This window comes from Erithacus rubecula, assembly GCF_903797595.1.
Source record: "Erithacus rubecula genome assembly, chromosome: 3".
NCBI classification, from domain to species: domain Eukaryota; kingdom Metazoa; phylum Chordata; class Aves; order Passeriformes; family Muscicapidae; genus Erithacus; species Erithacus rubecula.
In genome coordinates, this window is record NC_136689.1 from 31,676,415 (window position 1) to 31,704,261 (window position 27,847).

The 27,847-nt window shown below is 34.7% G+C and overlaps 1 protein-coding gene across 3 annotated transcripts in view; it reads left to right on the forward strand.

The window, feature by feature from the left end:
* DGKB (diacylglycerol kinase beta) overlaps positions 1-27,847 on the forward strand; it is a 326,673-nt gene that overhangs the window by 289,733 nt on the left and 9,093 nt on the right. For all 3 annotated transcript variants that reach the window (XM_079302918.1, XM_079302917.1, XM_079302919.1), the window contains 2 exons: positions 22,790-22,910; positions 24,616-24,676. In XM_079302918.1, coding sequence (XP_079159044.1) covers positions 22,790-22,910; positions 24,616-24,676 — 182 coding nt within the window. The remainder of the gene's footprint in view (positions 1-22,789; positions 22,911-24,615; positions 24,677-27,847) is intronic.

Sequence of the window (27,847 nt, forward strand, 5' to 3'; positions counted from 1 at the left end):
AGAGATTTCAGTCTTTACTAAAAAAAAATGAGATTAAAAATGCACTATCATAACAGGCAGGTTCCTATCACTTCTATAACAATCTGTAGTATTAAAATGATAATGTCTGCATTTTGTAATTAATTCAGCTCATGTGGCTGGGGACAGTGACTGGCTTTGCCAGAGCTCTAGAGCAACAACTTTGCCTTTGTCCTTCAATGTTGTTAGCCTCCTCATTTGCTTCCTTTAAATTGAGGAAATAATCAATAATACCAGCTGCAGCTGTTTCTGTCCCTTTGTCTGCCAGCCAATCAGTTTCAATTGCAAAATCAAAATCACAAAGAAGCCTGCAGTCATGGAATTAGTGAAGCCCAGAGACTTATGACATAATACAGTCTCTAAGCTTTAAAATCTAGAAATTCTGCAATGAGAGTTAGGTAAGTCCTTTTACCTCTCTGTCTTCTTTCTCCCTTCATGCAAATACATATATAGGAATACACATACCCATATCTACATGTTTTTGCTCTGTCAGAGTAATGTACATAAATTTGAAAGCTTGTTTGGGTGAGCTTTTTTGATTTCTTTTATTGTTTCTTGTTTGTTTCATTTTTTACAACTTCAAAGAGATGTCTGCGGTTGTAGCTGATGTTTAAAGGGGAAACATTTGGATATTGGACTTCCAAAGCAGAAGTTGCATGACAGGATTTGTATGCTGGACTGTTCTAGAATGAAGTGACTGTAACTTAAACCATAAATGCATACAGATATACTTATTCACCTGTTCTGGTCAGACACAAATAGTTCTAGGTACCAAGTTCTATACCCTCGCTAGTAAATATGCTAACCAGGGAACATTTACTTTCTTTTAATACATTCAACTGAATTTTTGAGATTTGGAGGGTTTTTTTTCCTTCTAGTGTTGTGCTGCTTTCCTGGAAGTTGAAACACTATTCTTATGAGCATAGTCATAGAAAGGACTGCTTCCTGGTTATAATACTGAAAGGCAATACAGGAGCAAGTTTTTGTAGGGATTCCCAGAACCTGTAGTAGGGGCAAAGAGTAAGCCAGGATTCCCTGGCTGTTAAGGTGTGGGCAAGTTTAGCAAACTGAAGGAGAAGTAAATTGATGGCTTATATGTCTTCATTAAAATAGTTTCATGAGACAGAATCTTCTCATCCCCTAAGTACTCAATATAAATTTTCTTCCATTACATCTGTTTCTAAAAGCAGTTCAGTCTAAATTTTGCCTTCTAAAGTTAAAAATTAGATCCATAATTTGGATAGTATTTTAAAGAACACATCAATAACATTCTCAAATCCAAGAAATCCAAATAGCATCCCTTATTGTTCCTCTACCAGATCTCACAGAACAGCTTTTATGGTCATTTTTTACTGCTTCTCTGCCAGAGAGAACAGTGAAATCTGTGCTAAAGTAGCCCTTTGGAAAGCTCTCCTGTCTCCAAGCAGTGCTCTGTGACAGGATTCAGGACACTCAGATCTGCACCAGGTGGGAAGCCATGAATCCCACCAGTGCCTGTACAAAGCTAAACCACACAAACTCTGGTGTTTTTAAATACAGGGATAGAAGATGAAATGGCAATATTCAGCTCTTCTTGAAAATTATTTTCAGACATTTGGAAGTGAAAATACAGTGACTTTTTTTTTCCCATGTAGATCTAACAGTATTCACAACTGTTATTGCCAACGACTATTGCAATACATTTTTAAACTGTGAGTTTATTTTTGACTGATGTTGTTTATACTTAGTTTTAGTGATTTATTCTTCGCTGAAATCTTTGCTTGTTCTTACTTCAGAATGGTTTCATATGTTAGAGGCAATCTAAAATCTGATACTGTGTGAAGGTTTGTGATTTTATTTGCCAATGATTCAGTTAATCTTTGTTCAAATATTGAAGTCGGGAATTCTCAATATAAAGGCCAAATAGTTCTGAATGTTAGTATTTTGTGAAAAATTACTTAAGAAAAATGGATCTAGGTAGCTACTGGTATTTTTTTTTTCAATTTGAATTGTGTTCCCTTAATATAAATAAGTTTTCAGGAACACTTTTTCTTTCTTTAGGGGTATAGGAGGAGTGAAAATATCATTATAAATTAGTGATCATAAAATAATCTATTTATAACTTTATAGAAATTATAGTACTGTATTATGAGATCTAGAGAATTAAGGGAAATTATTTCAAGTATTAAGTTTCAATAAATATCAAGAAGAAAAATTTTCAGAACATTTTCAGAAAATGTGAACTAACAAAAACATTTTGTGTAGCAAATTATAATAATAAACGCAAGCAGTGTGAATCCTGTGAAATAGAAAAATTATGTAGTCCAGAAATTTGAGGGCTGCTGTCACTTGTGTGGTTCTCCGTACCTAAGCTCTTTTAGCCTTTTGTATATTATACTTTGAGAAACACCATTACACTATCTTATGAATTTATTGTAGGTGGAATTTAACATAGCATGCTATAATAATATTACAGGTACCTTATTCCTGCTGAGTCCATGGAGTGTAGGTCTTTTCAGCAAAGTGCTGTATTCTGTGTGGGGATGTCTTAGAGAGCAACAGAGATGCTTTCATTATTGTCAGAGTGCTTTGCTGTATCCATCACCAATTTTCCTGTTGCTTTGTCTGTTGCAGCACTAAAAAACAGGTTATTTTCCTATTTCCAAATTGGAAGTGTCTTTTACCTCCAGTATAATCTTCATTTATGTTACAGGTCTTTAACATTTTCACTCTTTCAGAATTTGACTAATGTTGAGGATTTTAAAGTGGTAACGATAACAGCCATATGTCATTCTTGTTTGGAGGAGATTTTTTTGTTTGTTTGTTAAGTTAAATGCATCTGATTTGTGCAGACATTTCAAAAAGTGATACCATAAAAATGGATGGCTTATCTTTTTAGTTTAGGTAGAATAGAAACTAATAAAAATTATAACTGCTCGGGAGCAAATGCACAGTTCCAGACCAAAACCACATGTGACCCAAATGAAGTTTAGTTAGGTGAGCTAGCAAAGCAATAGCTGAGTTAAATCTGAGCCAGATGCCTCTTTTAATGTATACAAATCCTACACCTAGTGTAGCTAAAATTCTGGGAACCCAATGTACTTTAATCCCCCCATAACATTTGTTAAACAACCCCTTGTAAGTTTGATTTTTCCCTGGGGGAGAAGGGGAGGAGGGAAGCACTCACATATATATGCACAATCTAATTCTACAATTGCAAATGCAAGCTTACTTAAGCAAATCAGGAAGGGAGATCTGGCATGTTGATTATTTTAATTGAATTGTTTCCCCAGATCAGTCAAGAGATCAGAGCTTGTTTATTTCTTTTTCTCAAATGGTTTTCTTTATGCAAGCCAAGTACGAGTATTTATGCTTTTACTTCTTCTCTGCCCCTCTTTTATATTACTTTTCTTCATGGGGAAAATTTATCCAGTTCTCTCCCCTGTTAAACTATATATTGCAAAAGCTTCCTTTTGACCACATTGCCACCCCCATAAAATGTCTTTTCTCCAAAAGGAGAGGTCTGTACACTGTAGCTTGGAATATATTGCTGTGGGTCTTATTGATTTTCTTAATTTATTATAGGTATTTTATATATGTATTTACACTTTTTTTTTTTTTTTAATCTTAATGCACGATGCAGATAATTTTGGGAGAGAAGAATTTGATGCTATCTCAGCATGTACTGAAATAGAACTTTAGTTCTTACTGGATTCAAAGCACAGTATTAGAAAACAGTACATATTATACACAGGAGCAGCATAAAACTTGTCATTTCTATGTTACTACTTTGAAATTGCATAAACAATGGTTTGCTTCCTACTGCCATTAGATACTGTTTTCCAGCAGGATTCTTTGTGTCCCTTGGATCAATATAATTTATTGTTTTCATTCAGTATTTGCTGAAGGTGTGGGCTTGTTTCCAGCTTGAGAGGCAGTGTTCCTTCAGATCAGTAGACTATTATACTGTTACAGAACAATTCAGTGTTTTCATCAGTCTACCACAAGTTCATAATCTAGCTACAGAAATTCCCTAGGCCAAAATGTGACATTCAGGAGTTTCAAGAACAAACAACATGTTTTAAATCACATCTTAGTGCTCAATTTGTAAAAATGTAAACTTTTATAATTTAATTGCATTTAATTTAAGAACAGTTTAATTTTCAAGATAAATTTTGACTTTCAAGAAGTTAGGCATAGCACTTCACTACTACTGGGAGCAAAGCAGTCAGTACTGCTGCTGTGGCTGTAATTCTCTTTCCTAATAAAAGACAACCTTGGTCCATCATTTTCCACCTTGTAATATGGTTAAAGGATCAGGTCCTAAGTGGAAGGGAGTATTTGAAACTTGGTTCTTCTCTGTACAGCCAACAAAGAAAGACTTAAGGGAGGCAGGTCTCTCTCTTGATGAGATAGGGAACTTTGGGTGTGTGTTGTTTGTGTGTGTTGGATGTGCTCAACTCCTTCTTCCTTCAGTGTCCTCTGAACAGAGATGTTGGCACTGAGATGTAGTAGATTGCAACCTGTGACGACAGTGAATAAACCAGTAAAAAATTAAAAATATTCTGCATTTTAAAAGGAGATACTGTGACATTAAGAGAATCATCATGCCAATATCTAGTAAGCAGTGTTAGTAAGAGGTGGCAGGACATGGAAGATGGCATAGAATGAGTGATACAGTAATAAAGGCATAACAGATGGTAGTTCTGGTACTAGGAGTACCAGCATGGTTCTCCATAAGCTGAGAGAATGAAGGAATTAAGAAATAAGAAAAAAAAGGGAAAGACCAGTAATATACAATATGGATTTTGCTAATGGATATTTGGCCAGAAAATACTTACATTTTCCAGAAGAAGTGAAAGATGATGATATAAGAAATCTGAACTAATTAGTAGACTAAAAGCAAAGGTGATGTATGCTTTACCATAGGAGATGGTCATTGGCATGAAGTGTCTGTGTTGGGAGAAGTTGGTTTTTTATTCTGAATCTTTTTAGCCTTTTTTTTGCTGTGTAAATTGTGGGTGCAGTTGCATGTCTGGTACTTAAGAATGTATTGGAACTCTTTGGTTCATTTCCTTTAAGAGTAATTTGTGGGCACAAAAGAAGGGAATGGGAGAGCAAGTGCTCCAAATTCATTCATCTGTTGATAAATGTGTCTGTACCTGCTAAACAGGAGTAATCACTTTTCTGTGTTAGATGGGATAACCATTTAGCATGTTTTGGTACTCACTAAGAAGAAGAAGGGAATCTGCAGTTTTTTTGGAAATATTCATCAAGATTTGTTTTGAGGGGTTTGCAGGGATTTTTTTTTATTTTTTTCTTCTCCTTCCTCACTCTGTCTTCAGGCTTTTCTTTTTCAGTCTGTAAACATAGAAGAAAGCAAGTTAAGACATAATTAAAATAATTTTAAATGAGTGATATTGAAATAAGAGAATACCTAAAGACCCCCAAGTATATACATAAATCAGCAGGGACAGATGATGTTCAGTGAGGGGTTCTTAAATAACTGTCAAAATAGATTGTGGATCCACCTGCCATAATTCTGAGAAGGCATTAGAACAGGTGATGTACCAGGGGTCTGAAGAAGAGCAAATGGTTTGCCAATTAGTTGTAAACTGGCAGATTGGACCACCTGGTCCAGCTGTATCTGAAATGTACTTCCCATAAAGTTTTCCTCCCAGATCTTTTTTCCTAGGCTACTGGGTTCACCGTTTGCAACAAAGAAAAATAACTGAAGTTTTTTATTTAACACTGAAAAGGAGAGACTACACAAACAAAAACAAGCCCCACAAGCCTGATTTGGTCTTTAAACCTGGTTGTATAGCTGCTATTTGTGAAGCATGCTCTTTTCAGGTATTTTTCTTTCTCATTTTCAAAGGATCTTTTTATACCTTTTCTAACTTATTTGTGAGCCTCAGCTGTGCTTTCAGCACAGAATCAATTTGGAGAGATTTAAAAATATAAATGTTTGAAAGGATACTAATATCAAGGATCGCTTTTGCCCATCAGCCAAAAGTAAAAAAGCTAAATGTCTTCAATTTTTAAAAGAAAAATGTGGAAAGCATTATTATTACTATTATTGTCAATTTTCAAATTTTTAATTCATTTCCACAAGCAAATGTTAACACCCATAATTTCAGGTTTTAAGTGAGAGTATCTTTCTTACACTAAAAGTGAATTTAGGTTGTAACAGTCACAATTTGTTTAAAACTGAGAAGCACAGTTAGATAAGGAAATATTATGAGATATTTAATGTTAAAATTTTCAAACATTACAGTTACCTATCTGTCTAATTGTTCTTAGAGATTTATTCCCCATGGTTAAGATTGTTCTGTATACTTCTAAAATACATATTTAGTTTAGTAGAGAGAAAATAATGTTGGGATGAAAAAGAATTGTATCAAGCCAAACATAATCTGCAGACTTATTAGCTTTTGTTGCATGGTATGAAAATAAAAATTCAATATTGGTCTGACGTCCTTTCATCTCTATTTAAGTATAACTTTTCAAGTGAAAGATAGAGGTTTTTGTTTATCTTTGAAAGCCAAAAAACATTAGGATGAGCAGCTAAATGGACTTTTTCTTATCATCATCTGTACAAGAAACTATGTGGAGAAGTATATAAACATTAGTTTATATGAGTGCTAATGGAATATAGGAGGATTTTTATTTCTGACTTTTTAAGTACGAAATTTGCTGTTTTGTATGCTTTGTGTTATGGCAAAAAGCCATAAAAAAAAAAAAATCAAAACCCACCAGCCTGGATGTCTGAGCAGCTGATGTTTGTAGCAAGAGGAAGAGCAAGGACAGTCTTAATTCTGCAACTAGTGTTCACATCGAGTAACATCTGTTCATGTGAATAGTCCTATTGAGCTGCAGGCACACTCACAAGCTCAGAGAAAAGCCATGCTACTGTGCACAAGTGGCTTTATGATGGGCAGCCTAGAAAGAGATCATTGGCATTGTTCAGATGAGCAAGAGCTAATCTGCTTGAAAAAGATGCAAAGCCTGGATGCCCAAAAACTGAGTTTCAGGGCTTTCCGTTGCACTGTGAATTTCCTTCATAACTATCCTCATTCATGCCTATTAAAACCCCCATGAATGGAAAAGCAGTTGTGAACAGTAAGATGACATTTGAGAGAGGGCTGAGTGACTGACCTGAGGAGAGGAACACTTCTCAAGTTAGCCAAGGAAAACACGAAGTGAGTCATCATTGTGTGCTGGGGTGGAATTTCTGCTGCACTGGGGAGGCAGCACTGCTCAGTGATGGGGCATAGACACACACTGGCTTTGCCAGACCTCCCCTGGGAGTCAGCAGTGCAATGCAAAGTGGGTAGTTTACATCTTAATCTCATAGATTAATAGTAGCAATTATTTTTTTTTTTAATTGTCTCCTCCTGCTTATTATTTATGTATATTCCAGTACCTCCTAAGGAGCCTAATCAGATAGTGGAGTTACAGGGAACAAACATAAAAAAAACAGAGAGCCCTGGAGAGCTCACAATATGCTCAGTGTTTTGTTGGTGATCATTGATTTTACATGTGATACCAGAGGATGAAAATTTTTGTGAGAATGTATATAAATTAAATTTATCCCATTACCACAAGACACAGAACCATCCAGACCTATAGAAACTCTAAATAGTTCTTTTAATTCAATAGGTACAACTGGACCAGGGTTTTAAATGAGATATAGTGGCTTTCATATGTAGCAGTTATATGGGTGAGCTGAATAAAGTTCAAAATCACTGACTGTGATTAATATATATATATATATATATATATATATATATATATATATAAATTAAATGGAAGTATTTAAGCAATAATTTCTTACACAACTCATCTGATACTGCATCCATTTAGGAAGTTAAGATATTAAACACATGGTGGTTATTTTATTCCTGAAGAATTGGCAGGCTTTGGAGCTGATCCCAAATAAAGATCTACACTTCATATTATTAGCAGTAGTCATGACTCCTATGATACAACATCAAAATGTGGTCCTAGTCTGTGACATACAAAAAGCAATAAGCAGTCTATGCAATAGTTGCATACTGCAACAGGAAAATCTGTGTAGTGGAGAAGTAGGAAAATGTATTCTCAGTTTGATAAAGCTTTACTTAAATTTTTAAACAACAGTTTTTTCCAATTAAAAGATTTAAAAAAATTGAAAAGAAATTAAGGTAGTAGGATTAGATAAACATAAAACTTATATTAAAAGTTTATTGTACATGCATATGGAAAATCCTCTAAATTTACTCTGTTTTTGTTTTATGTACACTGAACATAAAAAGTAAGTTAAAATAATAATAAAGGCTACAGAGTTAGAACTCAAAATATAGAAAGGTTCAATATTCAGATGATCTAGCCTTAATTCAGTCCTCCTGTAAAGGCCATAGTTTTCTGGACTTCATATAGTGTACATTTTATTTTCTATGGTAAGTGCCATGAACTTCAGTGTGTATGCTGTGCTTTGATGATAGAAAGAACTGTTTAAGCACTGGGAATTAGCATTGGCAATGTCTTATTCTGGGATATTTTGGAAGAAAACATATGATGGAGAAAAAATATCTCAAAACTTAGCCATTAACTCTGTTGTCCCTCACTGCTTTCCTTTTATCTTCCTCTTTGTTTTTGTTTGTTTTTCATGCTATAGCAAAAAGAGCATTGATTAATTTCATTTCATTCTGAGAGGATACTTCTCCCTTTATTCAATAGATTTAGGACTGGGTCCAGTTCTCATTATATCTGAATATGAGTTGAGTCAAACTTTTGTTGAACTTTCTCTATGCTTGCTATTGAGAGAACACTTGTTTTTAGAGTTTGGTTTTGTTTGATTTTTTTTCCTTGCATAAACCAGGATGAGGAATCTTGGGTTTTTTTCATATGTTAACTGTGTCAGGATGTTTCCACTCTTGCTTGTTTGTTATTTTGTATATCTGTTGTATTTAACAATATGCTTCTATTAATTAAAATAGAATACCTGGAATGTTCAATTGGTATTACATTTTGCAACAGCTTGGAGATTTTTACAAATTCAGAAATAAATCAAATAAAAATAACATAAGTCCCTGATTTTTAAGCTCAGATTGACTTGGCAGTTCCCTTTATATTAATTGTATACATACCAGTTTCCTGCAAGTAGTCAAAACACTAATGTTTTTACTTGTACTTTTAAAGCCTTTTTAAATGAACATTGCCAGAATTTACAAGAGGCTGATAACTGCCATACTGTTACAGATGTTTCAGCTTCTGCAGTAAGAACTCAAACAACATTTTCCAAAACATATTTATTTTTAGCATTTTGTAACTCTAGCGACCATTATCAAGTATAGGCTGTGAGAAATTAGATACCTTAAAAGTAGCAAATGGCAGCTTTTACAGTTATTAAATAAAGGTTTGATTCATGTGGATTGATGGCACAATTACAGCATGTTTAACCCAACTCTTGAAATATGATTAACATAAGCTGATATTGTAGTTAAATATTTAGGTGATGCATACGACATTTTTTTTTTCTCCTGGATTCCTGATTTTGTTGTCATTTTCTGGAAATGTCACAATTTGTGTCACACACCTATAAACCTGGATGAACTCACTTTTCCTTTAATTTCTCCTATTCATATAGGAGAGGATTAAAATGATGCTAAATTTTTCATAAGTCTAATATCAATAAATGAATATTTAATGAAAGACAAAGCAGGCATACAGAATAAACTGGTTTCAACAGCTGTGAACATGTTTCCATTTAGTGCATGTCATGCTTACCTAAGATTCTTGACCAAAAAAATTAGATTTGTTATAAAAAAAGGACTATGAGTACTGAAGCTTTAAAAAGAAGTCTTTTTTTCTATATAATCCATCAGTTGTGAGATCTTCTTTCACAACCCCTAAAGCATTGTTCCTTTTCATTTTAGTCAGCCAAAGCAGCTGGGTCTTTATAGCTGCAAAATGTTTGCTCATGACCAACTGCTGTTTTGTACACGGCTTTTCATCACTAACAAATATTTTATTTTTCGCTGTTACTCCACGCTTGTCATAACTTGTGGAGGAGCAATGTAGTAACATATATCCAATTAATCCATGACTTCTCTACCTCTTCTGACCTGATTCCTCCCATGATGTGTGCCTAGGGAGGTGTGCACTGTGCAGAAGATCCCCCAGACTAACAAAGGGTCTGTGTGAATGTGGGACTCTAGCAATAGGGTGGTCTCTTCAGACCTTAGAACATTTGTGGTAGATTGAAAGTAAACCGCTGGCCAAAATTATTCTGAAGGCATTTTGAAGTGTGATTGAGATATCTTATGACAGTGACATCTGATCCACTTTTGAAATGGCTCCTGAATACCCACAGCCATTTGGTTTATTATGAGATAACCACGCCAGCCATATGGTTTGTAATCTGCTGCTGCAGATCCATCAGGACCCTCAGGCTGCGATGTCATCCTCAGGGCAATGATTCTGATGAGTCTGTGGTGTTGCCCTTGTCTAACAGTAGTAGCAATAATAATGATAATAATGTATACAAGAAGTACAAATCAAACATATGGAGGTATGCATCTGATACTTTGTGACTGTGGAAGCTCATCAGGCTCATGACAGTCTAACACTAAATGCGAGACTGCTTGGGAGCTGCAGGTCCTCTAGGCAGACAGAAAGTCACAGCACAGCATCAGAACTCAGAAAGGCAATAAGGAGTTTGGCTAATGTATAATAGTACTTATTTATGAAAGATATTTTAAAGCAACCATCCAATTATTTCATTTATTTAGAATTGCAGCATGCTTTTGCCAGATGGTGTTTCATATCAGGTCAAAAAATAATGAAGGAATTTGGCATTAGAACTGAAGTAACAAGAAAAGATGAGTGACTAGGGATTGCAAATTCGTTATAGCTTTTCGTTATAGGTTTTGGGAGTTTTTTTTCCCATCAAGCTTTTGTATTTTTTTTGCATCCCTTCCCTGTGGATTTATTTGTATTTATTGCATTTTTGTCACACCTTATTAGAAGTTAGGAAAGATAATTTACAATGTGGTGAAACAAACTCCCAATTCCCAGGGAAGTGTAGACTTAAATAATTTGTCCTTTCCTTTTTTAGATAATTTATTAGACATGTTCAAGGGGGTTTAATAGTGGCTGGGGATGGAAGGAGGTGATTTGAAATTACCAGGAGAAAGAAACAGTTTTTTGAAAAAATTCCTTCAAAGCTCATAATGTCCTGTTTTACTATTTATATTGTTTTGTTCCTGTCTTGAATGGGAGTTAGGGCTTGTTATGCTGGACAAATAAAACATGGAGAGCTGTGGTTCAGACTCATTAACAGTGCACCAATATGAGTAGATTCTTCAGTATACAAGCATTATTCTTATATTTCTTACCCCACCCCGCCCTTTAAAATCCATTCTTGGGAACAGTTTCAAATTTTGCTGGTAGTGGTGAATGGGTCATTGACTTCCACCTGAACTAACGTTACCACTGGTAGTTTTTATAGCTTTTCAGGCTTAAACAACAATTGATTTCACAAATCTTTGCCTATTTAAGAAATAAAAGATTGAGGCTGAGCCACTTAATACAGTAAGTCTTGGTCTCAATGGACTTTGTTGGAATCTCAAATACTTCAAGGATGATTAGATTTGGACTTCAAGGAATACATCACCAATAACTAGTTTTGCATTTCCTACCAGCCATTTCAATCAGCTGCATCATTTGTTCATTTTAAGTCTTCTGACAAATATTATCAATAGTTCCATGAATCAGGTATTTCATATGAACTTGAAATAAAAATTTTCATACTGTTTTGAGGATTGGTTTTATAAAGTGCCTTTGCGTGAACATCTAGAATTTCCCAGAAGAATGGACATTAAAATGTGAAGTTTCAATCCAGCTTCAGTATTTTAAAGAGAAACAGCTTTTTCTGCAGGCATTTTTGGATCAGCTTTGAATAGATCAAAGGTACAGTTCTTCCTTTATTGGTTCTTTCTTTCATGGGGAAAGATGCTTATGTTCCTCAACCATACATTTTAGAAATTACTAGTGACTCTGGTGTTATGCTTCTAGGAAAAGCAAGACTGAAATGAGGGAAAAAAAAGAACCCATGGCTAAGATCCAGAAATTGAAGGATTGAAACCTGTCTTTTGCTATGCTAGAATCTACAGCCAGATATATAATGCAAATACTCTAGTGGAATATAGAGGGGTGAAAAAAGGATAATCTCATATGTACAGATGCTAACAGTCAAAATCTCTCAAGCTGTACTGAAATGTCCTTTGCACCTGGCACTGGAGGTGTTAGCCATGCCAGTTCAGTTCCCCAACACAGATGTTCTTGTTGTACCACTTCTGTGTAACATTTAGGTTTCTGTTTAGCTCGGCATAGCACACATAAATACTGTACTCCAAAGGCCACCCATTTATTAGTGCACCTGCATCTTCTGCTTTCTTTAATTCCCTCAGTATATTGCATTCCCCTTGTGCTGCTGATCCTACTGCAAAGTCATGTTATAGGAGAGAAACTGAAGCTAACATCACTATGCATGAATAATAATAACGTGTGAAATTGCTTTTGAAAAATATTTTTTATCATATTGTACATGTAAGGCTGAATTTTCAGATGCTGTAAATATGTAAATGTGAACATGCTTGTTGTACACAACCTTATTTATATTGCTTTGTAATTAGTATTCTGAAAGCATGTACCATAAAGTAGTTGCCATAGCAATAAGTCTGTATAAACAGAGCACCTAAGAGTCATGCTTGAAACATGCATGTAGTCCTTTGGATATTCATGCATGTAGTTCCATGAATATTCATGCTCAAATAGTTTGTTGGGCAGACACCAACATTAAGATCCTTTAAAAATTTGTCTTGGAGACAACACTGATCTCCTTATCTGTTTCCCGTGTACTTTTTCTTATCCTTCATCATTCAAAAAAAAAGTAAGAGTGATAGAAGATAATCAAAATAAGATGAGAATAATTTTGTTAGTTTTATAGGTCTTCTTTTTTGCATTACAATCCTTGAAAATAGATTTTTTTATCATATATTTTTCTTACCATGTAATCCCCCAAAGACAGGCTCCATGTTTCAGCACAGCTTTTTAGCACAGGTTTAGCTCTGGGCGAGGACTTTGCTTCTGCATTTCTCAGATACCTGAAGCACCATGAGCGGTGCTACAACTGAATAATGTGTGCTCAGATAATTTTTTAGTGAAATATTGTGGCTTTCCTTTTGTGGCAGAATAAAGTAAAACTAAATAGAAATAATTGTATCCATATGAAATTTTGCTTATAAGTAGTCTTCTCTTGTTCAGAATGAAATAAAGCTTACTTTTTTTTTCTGTGAGATACTGTTCAGGACTATATCACTAAAAATAACTTGGATCATGCTACTGTGATACTTGTGGCTAGCTTTGGTCTTTTTGTCCTTGGGGAGAAATTTGGAGCTATTCTGTACTTGATCATGGTTCTGGAGTTGTAAATAACTGTTGAGAAAAGGTATTAGAAAATAACTTTATGCCAGTCATTAATACTTAAAATATTGAAAGGTACAGTAAGAAATTTATTTTTGCTTTCTTTTTGGTCCTTTGAATTGTCATTCCATGTAAAGCACATCAAAGACATTTTCTTGGACTACTATTAGAGGTAACTTTCCCATTTGCTTTCTCCAATAGCAAAAGTTTCAGTGTATCCCAGATATGTCTTCTTGTACACCCGTAACACTATAAAAATACTGAATATTTAGCAATGTATGTAGCTCAGATAGGAAGAAAAATAACAGCAATTCTCTGTATGTAACTAGATTAGATAGAAGAGACCAGATCCTACAATGACAACTAATGAAAACAGAACCAATGCAAGGAAAAGTGGTAGGAAAATCTGCTCACATACTTGGAGCTTAGTCCTGGAGCTATCAAGCAAACTTATTGCCTGTCAAACAGTAGAGGCTGTATCATTTCTTCAGGCCTTAACCTCTACAGAGAAGCCAACACACAGTAATTTTGAGTGGTAGATTTAGCAGAATTCCTAAGCTGTCCAAGTGTGCTAACTTGTCTCTCAAAATTCCTCTTGGTGATAAGAGACAAAAATGTGCTTCTCCAGAAAACCAGACCTCTTAAAATCTTTCTCTGAGTCCTTGTCAGGAGAAAACTGGGCCTTTCTTCAATTCTCCTTATAGAACTTCTTCACACCACTAGAGTTCCTCTCAGTATATCATCCTTTCCTCTGCTCCTTCTGTTGCTCCTTTGTCAGGCTTGTCAGCCCATTGGGAATGTCCTGGAGATTCTAGGCCACCTCAGACAGCACCAAATACATTTATTTTGGTGAGAAACTAAATCAAAGCTTCTTTAACTTTGCAGACTGCAAAAAGTTTAGGAAGGTTGTCTGTTTGACCAAAGTGTTACAAATGCCTGCCCCAGGGTTCCCTGGATTCAGCTTCAATTGTCCAGTGCTCCTTCTGTACAAAGAAAGGGTCTGAACTGTGTAACTGGAAGTGCAATCCAAAGTATGATTGTAGTATTTATTTAATTTAAATAACCCAGGTACTGAGAGTGAGGGCAAAGAAACTTAGGCAAACCCACCCCCAGAAAGCTAGGGTTTCAGCAAGATAATAGATTACATTGATGCCCTCACTGCTATGATTCCTTTTCTCTTAGTACCTATCCAAACAATCACCTTGGATCCCTTTACCATATTGAAGGCTCTTCCCCAGGCGCAGTACAAATACATAACATTAAATGCTTTAAGGCAGGCATTTTACTCCATCATAAATGATGAGAAGTAATCTATGAGACATCTCACTGATGTTCAGAATACTTTCCTGAGTTAGGTTCTTGGTTAATAAGTAAATAATGCTGTTGGTCAAACTGGTATCCACTCTGCATAGTCTGATCTCCAAACACTGTGGAATACTAACATGGTAGAGGAAGAAAATGGAATTTGTTCTTAGAGAAGAGTGAGAGAAGTGAAGATCATCTTTGGGGTTTTCTGAACTCCTGGACCAAAATCACTACCACCTTAATCAAAAGATGTTTTAATACTCATGTAAGTGGAATGAACATTTCCTTCTGGCAGATGACTAAAAAACTCTTTGGTGGAAAAATATAGGGATAATGCTGTTAATAGAGTTTGCTACCCTGCAGAAAGGGAACATTTATCCCGTTAGAACTAGTTGTTCCAGAAAAGTACAAATCAAAGCTGGTTTTCATTGATCAGATTTCTACATTTCCATAAATATTACTGTATTTTTCTTTTCTAGTCTGTGGCATTTTTATAGGCTAATCAAATATCCAATATTACTAGGATCCATTTAAAATGAATGCCAGAACTACTAAGGAGTAATTTGAGTATTAGATCTATTTTTGTTATTTGAAATGATCTTGACTTGCTCATATTGTATCATACCTGATGCTCAGTAATACGATAGTACCAATACAAATAGGAAGATATCCGGTTTGAAGTTCTTAAATATCTGTTAAAAGTGGTGAGCAGTCCAAGCACATTAAAATTCCATTTTCCCCATACAAGTGTTTGCTGCAGATGACCCCCACTGATTTTAAATATATTTCTGTATCTGTAACTGAATAGAGGTTTTCCGTACAGCGTGTTCTAATGGTACTCTGGCCTTTAGCCAACAAGGCACTGAATAAGGCTATTTTTAAAATACAGAAACTGGGAACAGCTGCAGCAATCAAATTTGATAAAAACAGAGAGGAACTTTGCTTTTTTTTTTTTTTTTTTTTTTTTTTTTACGGTTTGTCCAAGTTTAGACTCCTTTCATAGAACAGCTTTTGTTCTCTTGGATGAAGAGGGTATAAGAGTAACACAGTGAAATCCTTTTGAACAAATAACTTTTAAAAGAATACAGATTAAAATAATGGGGAGCTTTTTGGTGCAACAGCATGTTCAGTGCAATTGTACCTCAAACTATTAAAAAAATAAAATCCATTAAAAAAGAATACATTTTGTCTGACAACCTTTACCATAAAAGACTTATGCATAATGATATCCTAAACTGAGAGATGAGGTCCCTTGTTTCAAATTTTGAACATCTGAACAATAGTATTTAGGAGTAGTTTCTGAGTGGAAGTGATTGTATTTGAATGCTCTGGGGTGGGTTGTTTTTAGGGTTTGGTTGTTGGGGGTTTTTTCCTTCTTTTACCATTAATCAGAAAAGTTTCTATGAAGTATTCTTCTCTCCTTCCCCCTCCTAAGCTGGGGAAAAAAATGTTCACTTTAGGAAAAGCTTTACAAAGGCCTTCTGTGCACATTAAAAAGCTACATAAAATATTTAATTCTAACGACTGAGTCTTCCTTGTTTGTCCTTCTATTTTTTGGGGAGTAACTCGTCATTCTGTGATTTATGAGAATTGGGAGATGATTGTGTACACAGAAAAAAGTCCATTACACAGTAGTAGGCTGAGCTGTGTCTGCTAAGTGATTCCATCTGAGGATAGAGCCTCTGCTAGAGTGATACAAGATAAGATACTGGGTGAAATTTGAGTTCCACTGAAATCAGTAAGAATTATGCCACTAAATTCAGCAGAGAGAGGATTTTATTGATTGCATTCATCTTAAGTGACAAAACTAGCACTTTTGCATTTTACCCCATTATCCCATTAGGGCTATTAAGTGCACCATCAATTCTGATGGTGGAGCAAAATTCTGCTGAATTTTTGCAATAAAATATGCTTAAATATAGGTAATATATATCATTTGTGTATGTCCACAGAGGTACAAAATGTGTTGGCATTTTTGTGTGTTTTTATGTATATAAAATATCTGCCTAATTTATTATCATCATATCTTAGTATCTCTCCAGGATGAGAATTACATTAGTGATATATCTTTCTTCACACTAAGAGGAAGGTTTAGCTTGTTTTGTTTTAATAGTAGGAAAACAAAATATGAAGACAATAATAAAACCAGGAGAATCAATACTGGCATAAAGTAGATGTATGGATCCACCTGAGATCTTAATGTTTAGAAGCAAACTCAACAACACAAAATACTCAAAACTGGGTCACATACCTTACATATAGGACTTGATATATATCCTTCAAGTCAACATTAAGTGGGAGAGCAAACTTTTGATAACAGAATGTTAAAATTCAGGATTTGCTGATTTATTTCCTGTCTCTGCTCCAAACTTCGCATATGATCTTGGTCAGGTCAGTTCTGAAAACTCTTGTGCTTAACTTTATGTGGTAGAAATAATATTATGGCTCTTGTGGGTCCACATACAATATATTCAGCTAAATATGAAAACAAATATTTTCCAGGACCTAAACATGTCTGTGTACAATTTTTACTTTGTAAAATGGACATAGTAATATTATTTTTCCCCAATGCTTTGTCTGTTTTATTTGTCTATAAATTCTTGGATAGAGGAGCTGTCTTTTATATATGTCTGCAAATTAGTAACAAAACAGAGCATTGACATCATTTGGGCCTTGAGATACAACTCTGATATAAACCATTATAAATGTTGAGGCAAATGTTACTTCAGGTAGCTTCTCTAAATGAAGACATAACAAAATCCAGGATGTACAGATTGCACAGGATTTATTGGGTTTTTTTGTTGTTGTTGTTGTTGTTGTTGTTTTTTTTTGTGACCAGGAATTTAGAAAAAGGTATTCATTTGAAATCAGGAAAATATTATGACAGTAAACACATTTCTAGAATTTTTTACAACAGTCCTTATCACTGCATATGGAAGCAACCTCACATTCCTGCATAATGGGTAACTGGAGATTTAATACATGCTGTGTTCTAGGAAGATACTGAAGCATTCATGTGGTGCAGAGCACTGAGCTTGGGAGTTTTTCAAGGATCCTCTGGCATCATACCAGCCTTCAAATTCTTATCCAGTATTTTAACTGGAACCAAAAAATTTCCAGAGTGATGATTACTAGGGTTTGATTGCATTTAGTGAGCTATGGAGCCCCTTCTCTTCAAAGACAAACTGCTGCCAGAGACAGATTTACCACTGACCAACAGTGTTTTTATGCAAATGTGCCTGAGTGAGTGCAGTAACCCCAAGTTATAATAGAGTCATTCAATCTCGTGCCAGGACAGCAATATTTATATATTGCAAAGATGGATTGGATATCAAAACCAGTTCCATTACAGAGGGAAACTTCTCTATGTAAATCAGTTTTTCTAATCACACCATGTTTCTTCCCACCCACCCCCCTACCCCATTTTGCTTTCCTTGCTTTATCTTCATAGATGAATTCCAAATGTGTTTTTCTCTTGTGTGTTCACTCTGAAGATTGAAGCATTCAGCTAATGCCAAGATAATGGATAACGTAAACTCATTAGAAAACTTTAAAGTCTCCAAGTGTGTTTCTTAGTGCCTTGGGAAGGGCTATAAAGAGCTTAGAGTCACATGCAATGTTTTGTCTGCCACTTGTGCAAGTTTCTGTTTGAACTTCTCTTCTTCTGCTGCCTTATGGGAAGAAATGAGCAGTCAGCTCCCCAGTGACCTTATCTCCCCATCAGGAATGAGTGCAAGGGGTCAGATCCCCTCTGCAGGCTCGTCACCGTCTGCTGACAGCAGTGCTCCCCTGGGAGAGCTGCCTCTGTTTACTGACAGGGCTAATATGAGGAGACACGTGAAGTACTTTGGTTTGTGGAAGAGACAGGAGAGACTTGGTGCTGTGAAAACATTCCCACACACTCTAATGGCTCATTCACATAGAAAACAAGCCTTCAGCTCGTTCACAGAGCTCAAAGTAGAACAAACGGGCTGGGGAACCCCAAGGCACCAGTCAGAAAACACTTTCCTAATGGACCAGTAGTGGGATGCTGTCTGTGATAGCTTACCTAAGAGACCTCAGCTCTCTTTTAGGCAACTAAATGAACTGGTTGGAAAGAAAAACTGCTCAATATATGATAGCTGCTTTGGTTCCTTGTTAGCTATGAAATTCTTCTTGAAAATGTAGCCTTTACTTTCCTAAACATAAACTTTCTAAAACTGGTTATAATAGGTGAAACATGCATTGAAGATTTTTATCATTACAATCACCAATTATTTTTCTTTAGAATAAAATCTGTAGAATGCAGAAGAAACACAGGAAAGAAATATGCCCCTGAAGCGAAATATATTTTATAGTTGGTAGAGACACAGATAGACAATTTAGGAATATAATTTGAGGGTTGAGAAGAGTGACAATGAGGTCTCAAACACCATAAGGATACATGTCATAGAAAAGTCCACATTATGAACTGTTTTAAGTGACAAATGGTGTTTAGTGAGCAGCAGCATTCATTATTCTCCACTACAGTTTATAACACATGTAAGAAGTTAAAAAGAATAGTCATACTGGATCAACCCAGAAATTTCTGTAGCTCGATATCTGACCTCTAACACCAACCTGTATTAGAAATAAAGCATAAGAGAGCAAACTTACAGGGATTCTTTTTTAAGATATCCTACCAAATATGTATAATTTTGGATTTAAGTAATTTCAATCTAATGTAGCCTCATGACTTAACAAAATATTATGTAAAAAGGATTTCCTGCTTGTCTAGAAGTACTATGAAAGTCCTTGGTTCTTGCATTTTAGAAATACAGAATTATGTTACTTTCTGCACCTACTCCATTGCACTTATTATCTTCTCATCTTTCTTCCATTCATCTCCTTACTTCCTGAAGGCTACTTAATTATTAGAATTCCTTTTCATACAGAAGTTGCTTTGTATTTGTTACCACATTTGCTCATCTGTCATTTTCAGTTATTTTTCTTCCTCTGCTTTGCTGAGTCAACTGTAACTACAAATTCCATACTTTATGGACATACCAATTGCAATATTTGATCAACATAAATGAGCATTGAGCTGATATTTTCATAGAACTCTCCACAGGAACTCCACAATGTTCATTTCAGCATGACTGTATCAATTGTAGCAAAATAAGCACATGCACTGGAGACACACACACCGTATTTATTTCCAAATTATATATATATAAAATGTATATGTATATAACAGTCTACATATCTGTAGTGAGAGTTCTTTTTATTTCTCCTCATGGATGTTAAGTTACATATATTGAACTTTCTGCCTTTGTAAAACCCCATTAATCAGTACTGTAAAATTCCTAAGCTTTTTTTATAATTGGATTTTGTTTTTCCTTTGTTGAATCTTCAGTGCTCACTGCCTGCTTCTATTTCCAGATTATTTTGGGATATATGTTGAGCAGTACAGAGGCCTGCACTGATCTTTCTGAAAAAACAGTGATAAATTTCCACCAGAATGAAGAATTACTTCCCCTTTCCTATCTTTTAATTTAATAGAAGATCAGGTCTCCTTTAACAGACCTTACTTAGTCTCTTCCAAAGTCTTTGGTGGAGACCTTTTAAGAAGAAATATCATCTCATTGTTGATGTCTTGACCCTTTATATTCAACCAGTGTACCTATAGCCTTATACCATCATTGAAGAGTAGGACTAAAATAGACAAACTCCCTTTTCCAGTTTTCACTCGAGTTCTTATCCAAGTCAATATATCTCAAGGATTTGTTGAAATGGATATGACTATGCAAAAGCATCAGGTCAAATATATCAGCAAGGGCAGGAGTGTGAACTAATGCAGTCAATAATTGCATGTTACATTTGCTTTAGTATTTACTGCTTCTGAAGGAAAGTTATGTCTTATTTAAGCTTGATTCTAAAAATATCCATATTTGTCCTAAAATAACTCCACTTTGGGAATGTGCCACTGCAAATGTTAAGTTTTTGAAAGGGCTTCACTTTTTTGGTAGATGAGGGTGTTGTTCAGTTCCATCTTCCAATGTGTAATATACCACATTTTTTGAGAAGTGTGATATAGATCAAAGGGCAGGGTTTGGCCCTTAGTTACCTGCTGCTACTGGCACTAATCTCACAGCTATTGTAAAATAATGCATCAAGTATATATCCCTGAAAATGTCAAAATTCTGAATGTTGCACATATTGCCTGAGTGTCAGAAATAAAAATCTGTTCTTAATTATTCTTCCATTTAAAAAATAATAATTTTCTAATGGCCCAATGAGTAGGAATTTGATGTTTTCTTTGGCTAAACATTGTGATGATTTAATGCATCTATAAAGTTCTATGTGCTTTTATAATATATACATTTTTGAAAATGAGCAGTGCTTTCCCAGTCAAGTCTCTGTGGCTACCAAGAAAAGCAGCATTTGTTTAAATCTCACTTAAGTTTAAATGTTAGTTACTTATGGGAAACATTTTTTTTAAAAACTGCCGTGGAAAGACAGACAAAATTAGGCTTACATGTGTTACACGGATGCAAGCTATAAAAATGTATAGTTGGAATTAATCATATTGTACATTTTAAACTTTTGATCATCTTACTATTTTCCCTTAATGGGCAATAATATTGTTTATTTTTTTTTTCTTCGTTAGTATTACATGGAACTGATTTCACTGTGATGAGAAAATGAATAAAGCAGAAAATATTAAGAAAGTATAAGAAGAAAAATGAAGGCTTTGGATAGTATCAGATTTTCTGCTGGCAGCAGAATAATCCAGATCATAAATCCTATTTGCTTTTAATATTTTTTTTTCCCTCATCACAGTACTTCTTTCAGTTAATTACCTTCATTGAAAGCCTAAAGAAGTGAACAGAAAAGACTCCCATTGAAATTTGGAATAGCCTCATAGATATGATTGTTAGCATGAAATTTTACCTTCATTAAGGGTTAGGGGGTTTAAAATATACAGAGTAATATGGTCTCTTTTCTTTGGTTTTTTCAGTATGATGATGGACTAACATTTTAGCTCAATGCTGTGCTTTGCTGAATAATATACCTTTTGGAAACATTGATGTTAACAGCCAATTTATAAAACACACATATTATACAGCTAGAAAAGAAATGTTTCTTTTTCTTGTCCATTTGGTCTTGGTAACATGTATTTATGCAGGAGAATATAAAACATTTCATGCAAAACACCCTAGTTGATTCTGGATAATATTTCATTACCTTGCCTGGTAGCTTCTCAAAGCAGACTGCTTATTACTGTTTAGGTTTCTGTTTGTACCTGAAATTCCAGACAGAATTTGACCTTACTCCTTGAAGTCAACTGAACTAATATTTATTTAAATCTTTTTTGAAGTTTAATGCCAAAGTACTATTTAGTCAAAAAGAAGTGTGAAACAAAAAATATATAACTTAGTGCAAACAAGCAGGACAAAGTTAGAAGGCTAGTGGATAGTTAAGGTGGTTTTCTTTCTTTTTTGCATTGCCTCTGTGTACTTATTAAGACACTGATCCAGTGCAAAAAATAATAACATAATGCACACACATAAAGGCTGAATTAGAATTGTACACATTGTCTGGAAAGTACTGTATAGAGGAGGATCCAATAGGGTCTGGAGCACTGACTTCCTCGTTATAGATTTTAAATATCTGTTGGAAAAATAAAAACCATCAATTTCTACACTGTAAATATCTCATGCTTTGTGTTTCAGGTAACCAAAATGAAGGAATCTCTTCTGTTTTCTCATGTAATTAAATTATTTCTTTAGTTTTCATGTATTAAAATAAACCATGGATATAATGATTCTGTTTCAGAATAATTTTGGTCAGGATGTTGTAGAATTGTGTGACAGCAGGGTCCAGTTGTGTCCAACTTGAAGCTGTAATTCTCCTTATGAATAATCATTTTTGTCAGTTCTGTTCTCCACATGTTTTATTATCAGCTTCTCTTCTGACATTTCCTGTTGGTCAGTATGACTGCTTTCAAAATGCTGTCTAGACAAAATGTGGATTTTTTTTTTTTCAACTTTTGCAGATCTAAGTGACCAGCTTATGGAAGTGGTTGGTCTGGAAGGAGCCATGGAGATGGGACAGATATACACGGGTCTGAAAAGTGCTGGAAGACGGCTTGCCCAGTGCTCATCTGTTGTCATCAGGTATCAGCAGCTTTAATTTACACTGCATTCTTGTAGTGAAACTGAAGAGTTTTATATATTGACTTTCTTTTGTAGTTTGTCATAATTATTATTTCTTGTGAAGTATCATTATTGCATATGAGATAAATCTATTCCGTCCATTTCTATGCCCATACATCTTCCTTTCTTATAATGTGTCAAAAAACTAAAAAGAGGGTTTTTGTTTACATTCTGTCTTCACATGTATTCAAGTGCCATTTTGTCCTATGAAGAAGTATTGTCAAGCATTTGGAGCAGAAGGAATAAGGCATTAACATCTTGGGGTTTATTGTTGACATATACTCCATGCAATTTCAAGCCAGAAGTAATTTAGCATTACTTTGTCACATTTTAACCCATTTATAATGCATACCACACCAGGGAATAGTAGCATGTAATTAGTAATTGTAAAGCACTTTTTGATCTGTGGAAGTCAAAGTGCTCTGTTTTTAATTTATTTGTTATTTACTGAATTCTGACAAGCCACTATTATTAAATCTGTTGGTAAGTGTGAGCCGATGATGGTGGAGTGCTCTAATTTCATTGTGTTTTATCATTTCTAAGATAAAAACATTCACAATAGAGTAAACTTGGATTAGAACAGAAGGAAAAAGTAATTATTCTGTCTTTTGGATTAAATAAGAATTGAAAAAGAAATTACTGTCTCTCTCTTTTTCAGTGAAGAATTCCTCAGGAAGAATTTTCCAAAATTTATTAAACCCATAAGCTCTACAATTCTAAGCCTAAACCAAAAGAGCAACAATAAAAACATAAGTAGGAACACTTCCTGAGCTATAAAATGAGAGCTCATTAAACATTCTTCCCTTCCTCCATTTATGGCCGTAGGTGATAGTGGATGATTCCATGAAATGTTAGTTGTTTTCAAAAAATGTCCAAACCAGAATTTCCACTGACCAACACAAGTCACAAATTTTTCCATTATTAGATTTATCCACTCCACGCTATGTCTAACAGTCTTTTATGCAAACTATTATAATGCAGAGATACAGGACTGGAAAAGACCAAAAATGTAGTACATTTATTTTTCTGTTCTCATTTTTCTGCTCTTTTCTTAATATGGCATCCAGAACTAGAGAGGGAATACTGTCTGTATCTTTCTTTTTAAATCAATGCCCCTTTGCTAACAATTTGAATTTATAATATGGCACACTCTGAATATAGTGCAAACTTCATTCTCTGTGAGTGTTCTAACTCAGGGTTAGACCCAGTGATTCTATTAAGTGGTGATAATAGACCTAAAATTTATTTCTTGTTTGCTTTATAGTAGTATAATATATATACTATGTATTAGTGCAAGCCAAATTATAAGAAAAATAGCACAAATTTGTTTTTTCTTTTCTGTTAACAACATTTATTACTGAAGTTACTGTGTCATTCACTCACTGTTTCACAGATTACTAACTCTTCTTCCATTAAAGAGTAATGTATTACTAGCAAAATACATTAATATTTGCCATGTTTTTGCTTTGTGTGTTGAAAATCAGACTAAGCCTTCTAAGTTGACTGTGTTACATTTTAAGCATACTGAGTCATACTGGAAATTTCATAGGAGTTTGGGATAAATCAGGGTTATAGCTGTATGCCATGACATTTATGACATTTTAATAAATACATTTATTAATTTTTCTAGTTTCTTTTTCTTATATTATGAAATTTGTACCTTTAGGACCAGCAAGTCTCTGCCTATGCAGATAGATGGAGAACCTTGGATGCAAACTCCTTGCACGGTAACTGCAATTGATTATTTTTCTTTATCTTTTTTTTTTCTTTTTTTCAAAGATAGAAATATTTCTCTCTTGTTTAAAAGACAACCATTTTCATCAGTATTAATTCAATTTGCTTATATAACATCTTAACAAACTTTTTATATACTTCAGTACCTTCTTCAATTTTTCAGAACTTTTCTGAATTCAAACACAGATTAGAATGGAATAAAAAGACATTATTTCAGAAGTTTGAAAAATACTTGAAAAGTGCAGTCTCAGTATCCCTTTACCCAATATGATAATTTGTTTATGATGCTGTATCAGATTTAGAGCCTCTTTTGCTGAGGAAAATTCAATCTTTGTTTTGATGCTAAAATGTATAAAGTAACTAATATTAGTCTTAAAAATTTAGGAAGATTTTCTGTTGTGTTTTTGAGACCTCATATCAAGAAAGCTTTATTTAAAGCTGAGGTCTTAACTGTGCTGATTGAATTATACAATAGGACTAAAATTTTTTCAAGTCCTTATGTTTTATGGAGTAAATAAAGGAAATTAATTCACTTCTTGTTTCAGTACTCACACATATGAAGTGAGGGCAGGCAAACATCAATCTCCACAGTTTAGGATAACCTAGGGTAGGATAGGAGCTTTCTCAGAGAGAGTTCTTTGAGTGACTCTTTAGAGACAGTGGAAGAAGAGGTGTATATGTAAGAACTCTCCATTTTCATCTCTCTCCAGTAAATTATAGAGGCTAACCAAGCATTCAGAGAGGAGGCTGAAGAGATCCAAGTTCTTTATTCTCCTGTGCAGTCTTAGTAACATGCTTAAATATACAGTTCTACTAATTTTGGTTCCCTGAAGAAGACCTGTGCTTTTAAGCAGATGAATTGCTGTAGCCTTGCAGTTTGTAAATAAGACAAAAGAATATTGTGACAAGGAAGAAATCCCACTACAACTGGGAGTATTTTTTTTTAAAGGGTGTTGGATTCCTTTCATGAGCTTTATGTCTGTGGTAGAATTAAAAATTACACAAAAAATAAAAGGGGCAATGTAAGGTGCTAATAGGTGTGCAGCTGATAATATATGAGTTAGGATGCCAGAAGAGGGTTGTGGTAGTTCATGTTTACCAGATGCACCATAGTGTGCAGCTGAACAGAGTGAAGAAGGCTGAATTCTCATTCTCTGAGGAAGTGCTCAGATTCTGCAGTGTGAGGAGAGCCATATGAACACATACTGTGTGAAGGCAGAACAGTGGAGATTTTCTGTGATTTGTTGCAGAAAACCTTTAGGAGTGAAGAGATATCATTATCTTTACCTCTTCTACAGCGATGGCTCAGTGCAGAGCAACAGTACTGAACCCAGTAGTTACTTGTTCAGGAAAAAGACATGTAATTTTTCAGTTGCCAGATTACAGAAGAGAATTTATGGAAGGTTGCTGGCAATAACATTTTTTTTTTTTTTTTTTTTTTTTTTTTCTTCCTGATGCTTGCTCTGTGCAGAATCCCTGCTATCTGACTGATAATGCTAGCAGAAGCTGCCTGTGCAATTGAAAACAAACCTGGAAAAAGAGACAATTCTTACATTTCAATTACTGCCCTGAGGAACCAGTAAATTACTACTGATTATTACTGCTGTCCAGTTTTAAAGGGAATTGAAATGGCATATACTTTTCTGAGGAACCTATTCTTTTTGCTATACCATTGTTAAGAGGATATACTTGGCACTGCCTAAGAAAACCATGCTGTTCACTGTGCTTGTTTCCTCTGAGGAAAAAATACGTGGACTATTTGCTGCACCAATGCACTTCTAGGAATTTAGATATAAAAATATTGTTTTTTGTTATTTTATTCATTTTGAGGGTTTCATTTCTGCTGAGGAGCTTTATTGCAATAGCTCCTTACATCATTGTAAATGTACCACATTCTGTTTTCTAAACCTTATGAAGAAAAAAGCATGTAGGGTCCAACTTTTTATCTCCCCACTAACAGTAGAGTTTTTCCTTGAAGTTCTCTGCAAAGTATCTATGAATTCTTCCTTAGATAATGTCATGGGTGGATATTAGCTTTCTCTCACCCAAAGATCAAGATTTGATTTCTGAGTTTGTGCTTCACAGTGGTCTTTGTTTGGAAGCATACTTGATCACATAAATACCAGGGTGATATCTGTTATGTGTATCCAAACCAGAGTCTGTACAAACCCCCACAAAATCAAAATAATTCTTTAGGCTTAGTCAGCTATATAATCAGTCATTTGACCCAGCAAAAACTCAAATTTCAGAAAACTAATAAGGAGGCCAATCATGAGGTTGGTCTTTTTTAGAGGAAAAATACAATTTCTCCCAAAATGAAAGCAAATTATTTATGACACATTTTTAAATGAAAAAAAAAAAATCATCATGGCCATATAAAGAACTCTTCCATAAGCTTAGTTCCCTTGTACATGTGATAATTTGCCTTTCCTTTTATTTTGCCTCTTAGGAAGTTTCCTTCTCTAGTTCTTACTAAAAAATTGAGGCCCATATATAAAGCTGCTGCCATTCCTGCATTGTGCAGAGACATGGAGAGACATTCCCAGGCTGCCTCTTTTCTCATTAGGATGCTGAGGCAAGGCACTTATTAGTTTACAAGCTGTGTTGTTGAAGGAAAAAAGCTACAGTTTTTTGGATATACCATCTCACTAGTTTTGAGAGAGAGAGATCTGCACCTTGTTAGGTTGCACATATCAGTGAGACATAGCAGCTGAGCCTGAGGTTTTTGATTCTTTGATGTTCCAACCAGAAAGCTATTGTTATAAAACGCTGCTATTTTTCTCTCTTCAACTGCCTTTTATGAAGTAGAAATAAGACACTTTATTTTTGGTATCTTAGGAGCTTCAATGTCATCTAAGTTCAGTAGTTTTAAGGACTGACCTATAAATATTACAGAGACTAAGTGAGGAAGAAATTAATAGAATCAGCATGTATTGAATCAACTCTTGCCCAGGTTGCAAGTACTTAATCTCAAAAGTACTTTTCTGCATTCCTTCATGTTTTGATATAAATGATAGTATTTTCCAAAAGATTTTTCAAGAAATTAAGTTCAACCTGATCAAAATTCTCCTGCTTTTCTATTATGCCTATTCAGGAAAACAAGTTCAGCCTAAAATCCCTGTTATGTATAGGATACAGCCTGCACATGCAGGCTTGGAAGTTTA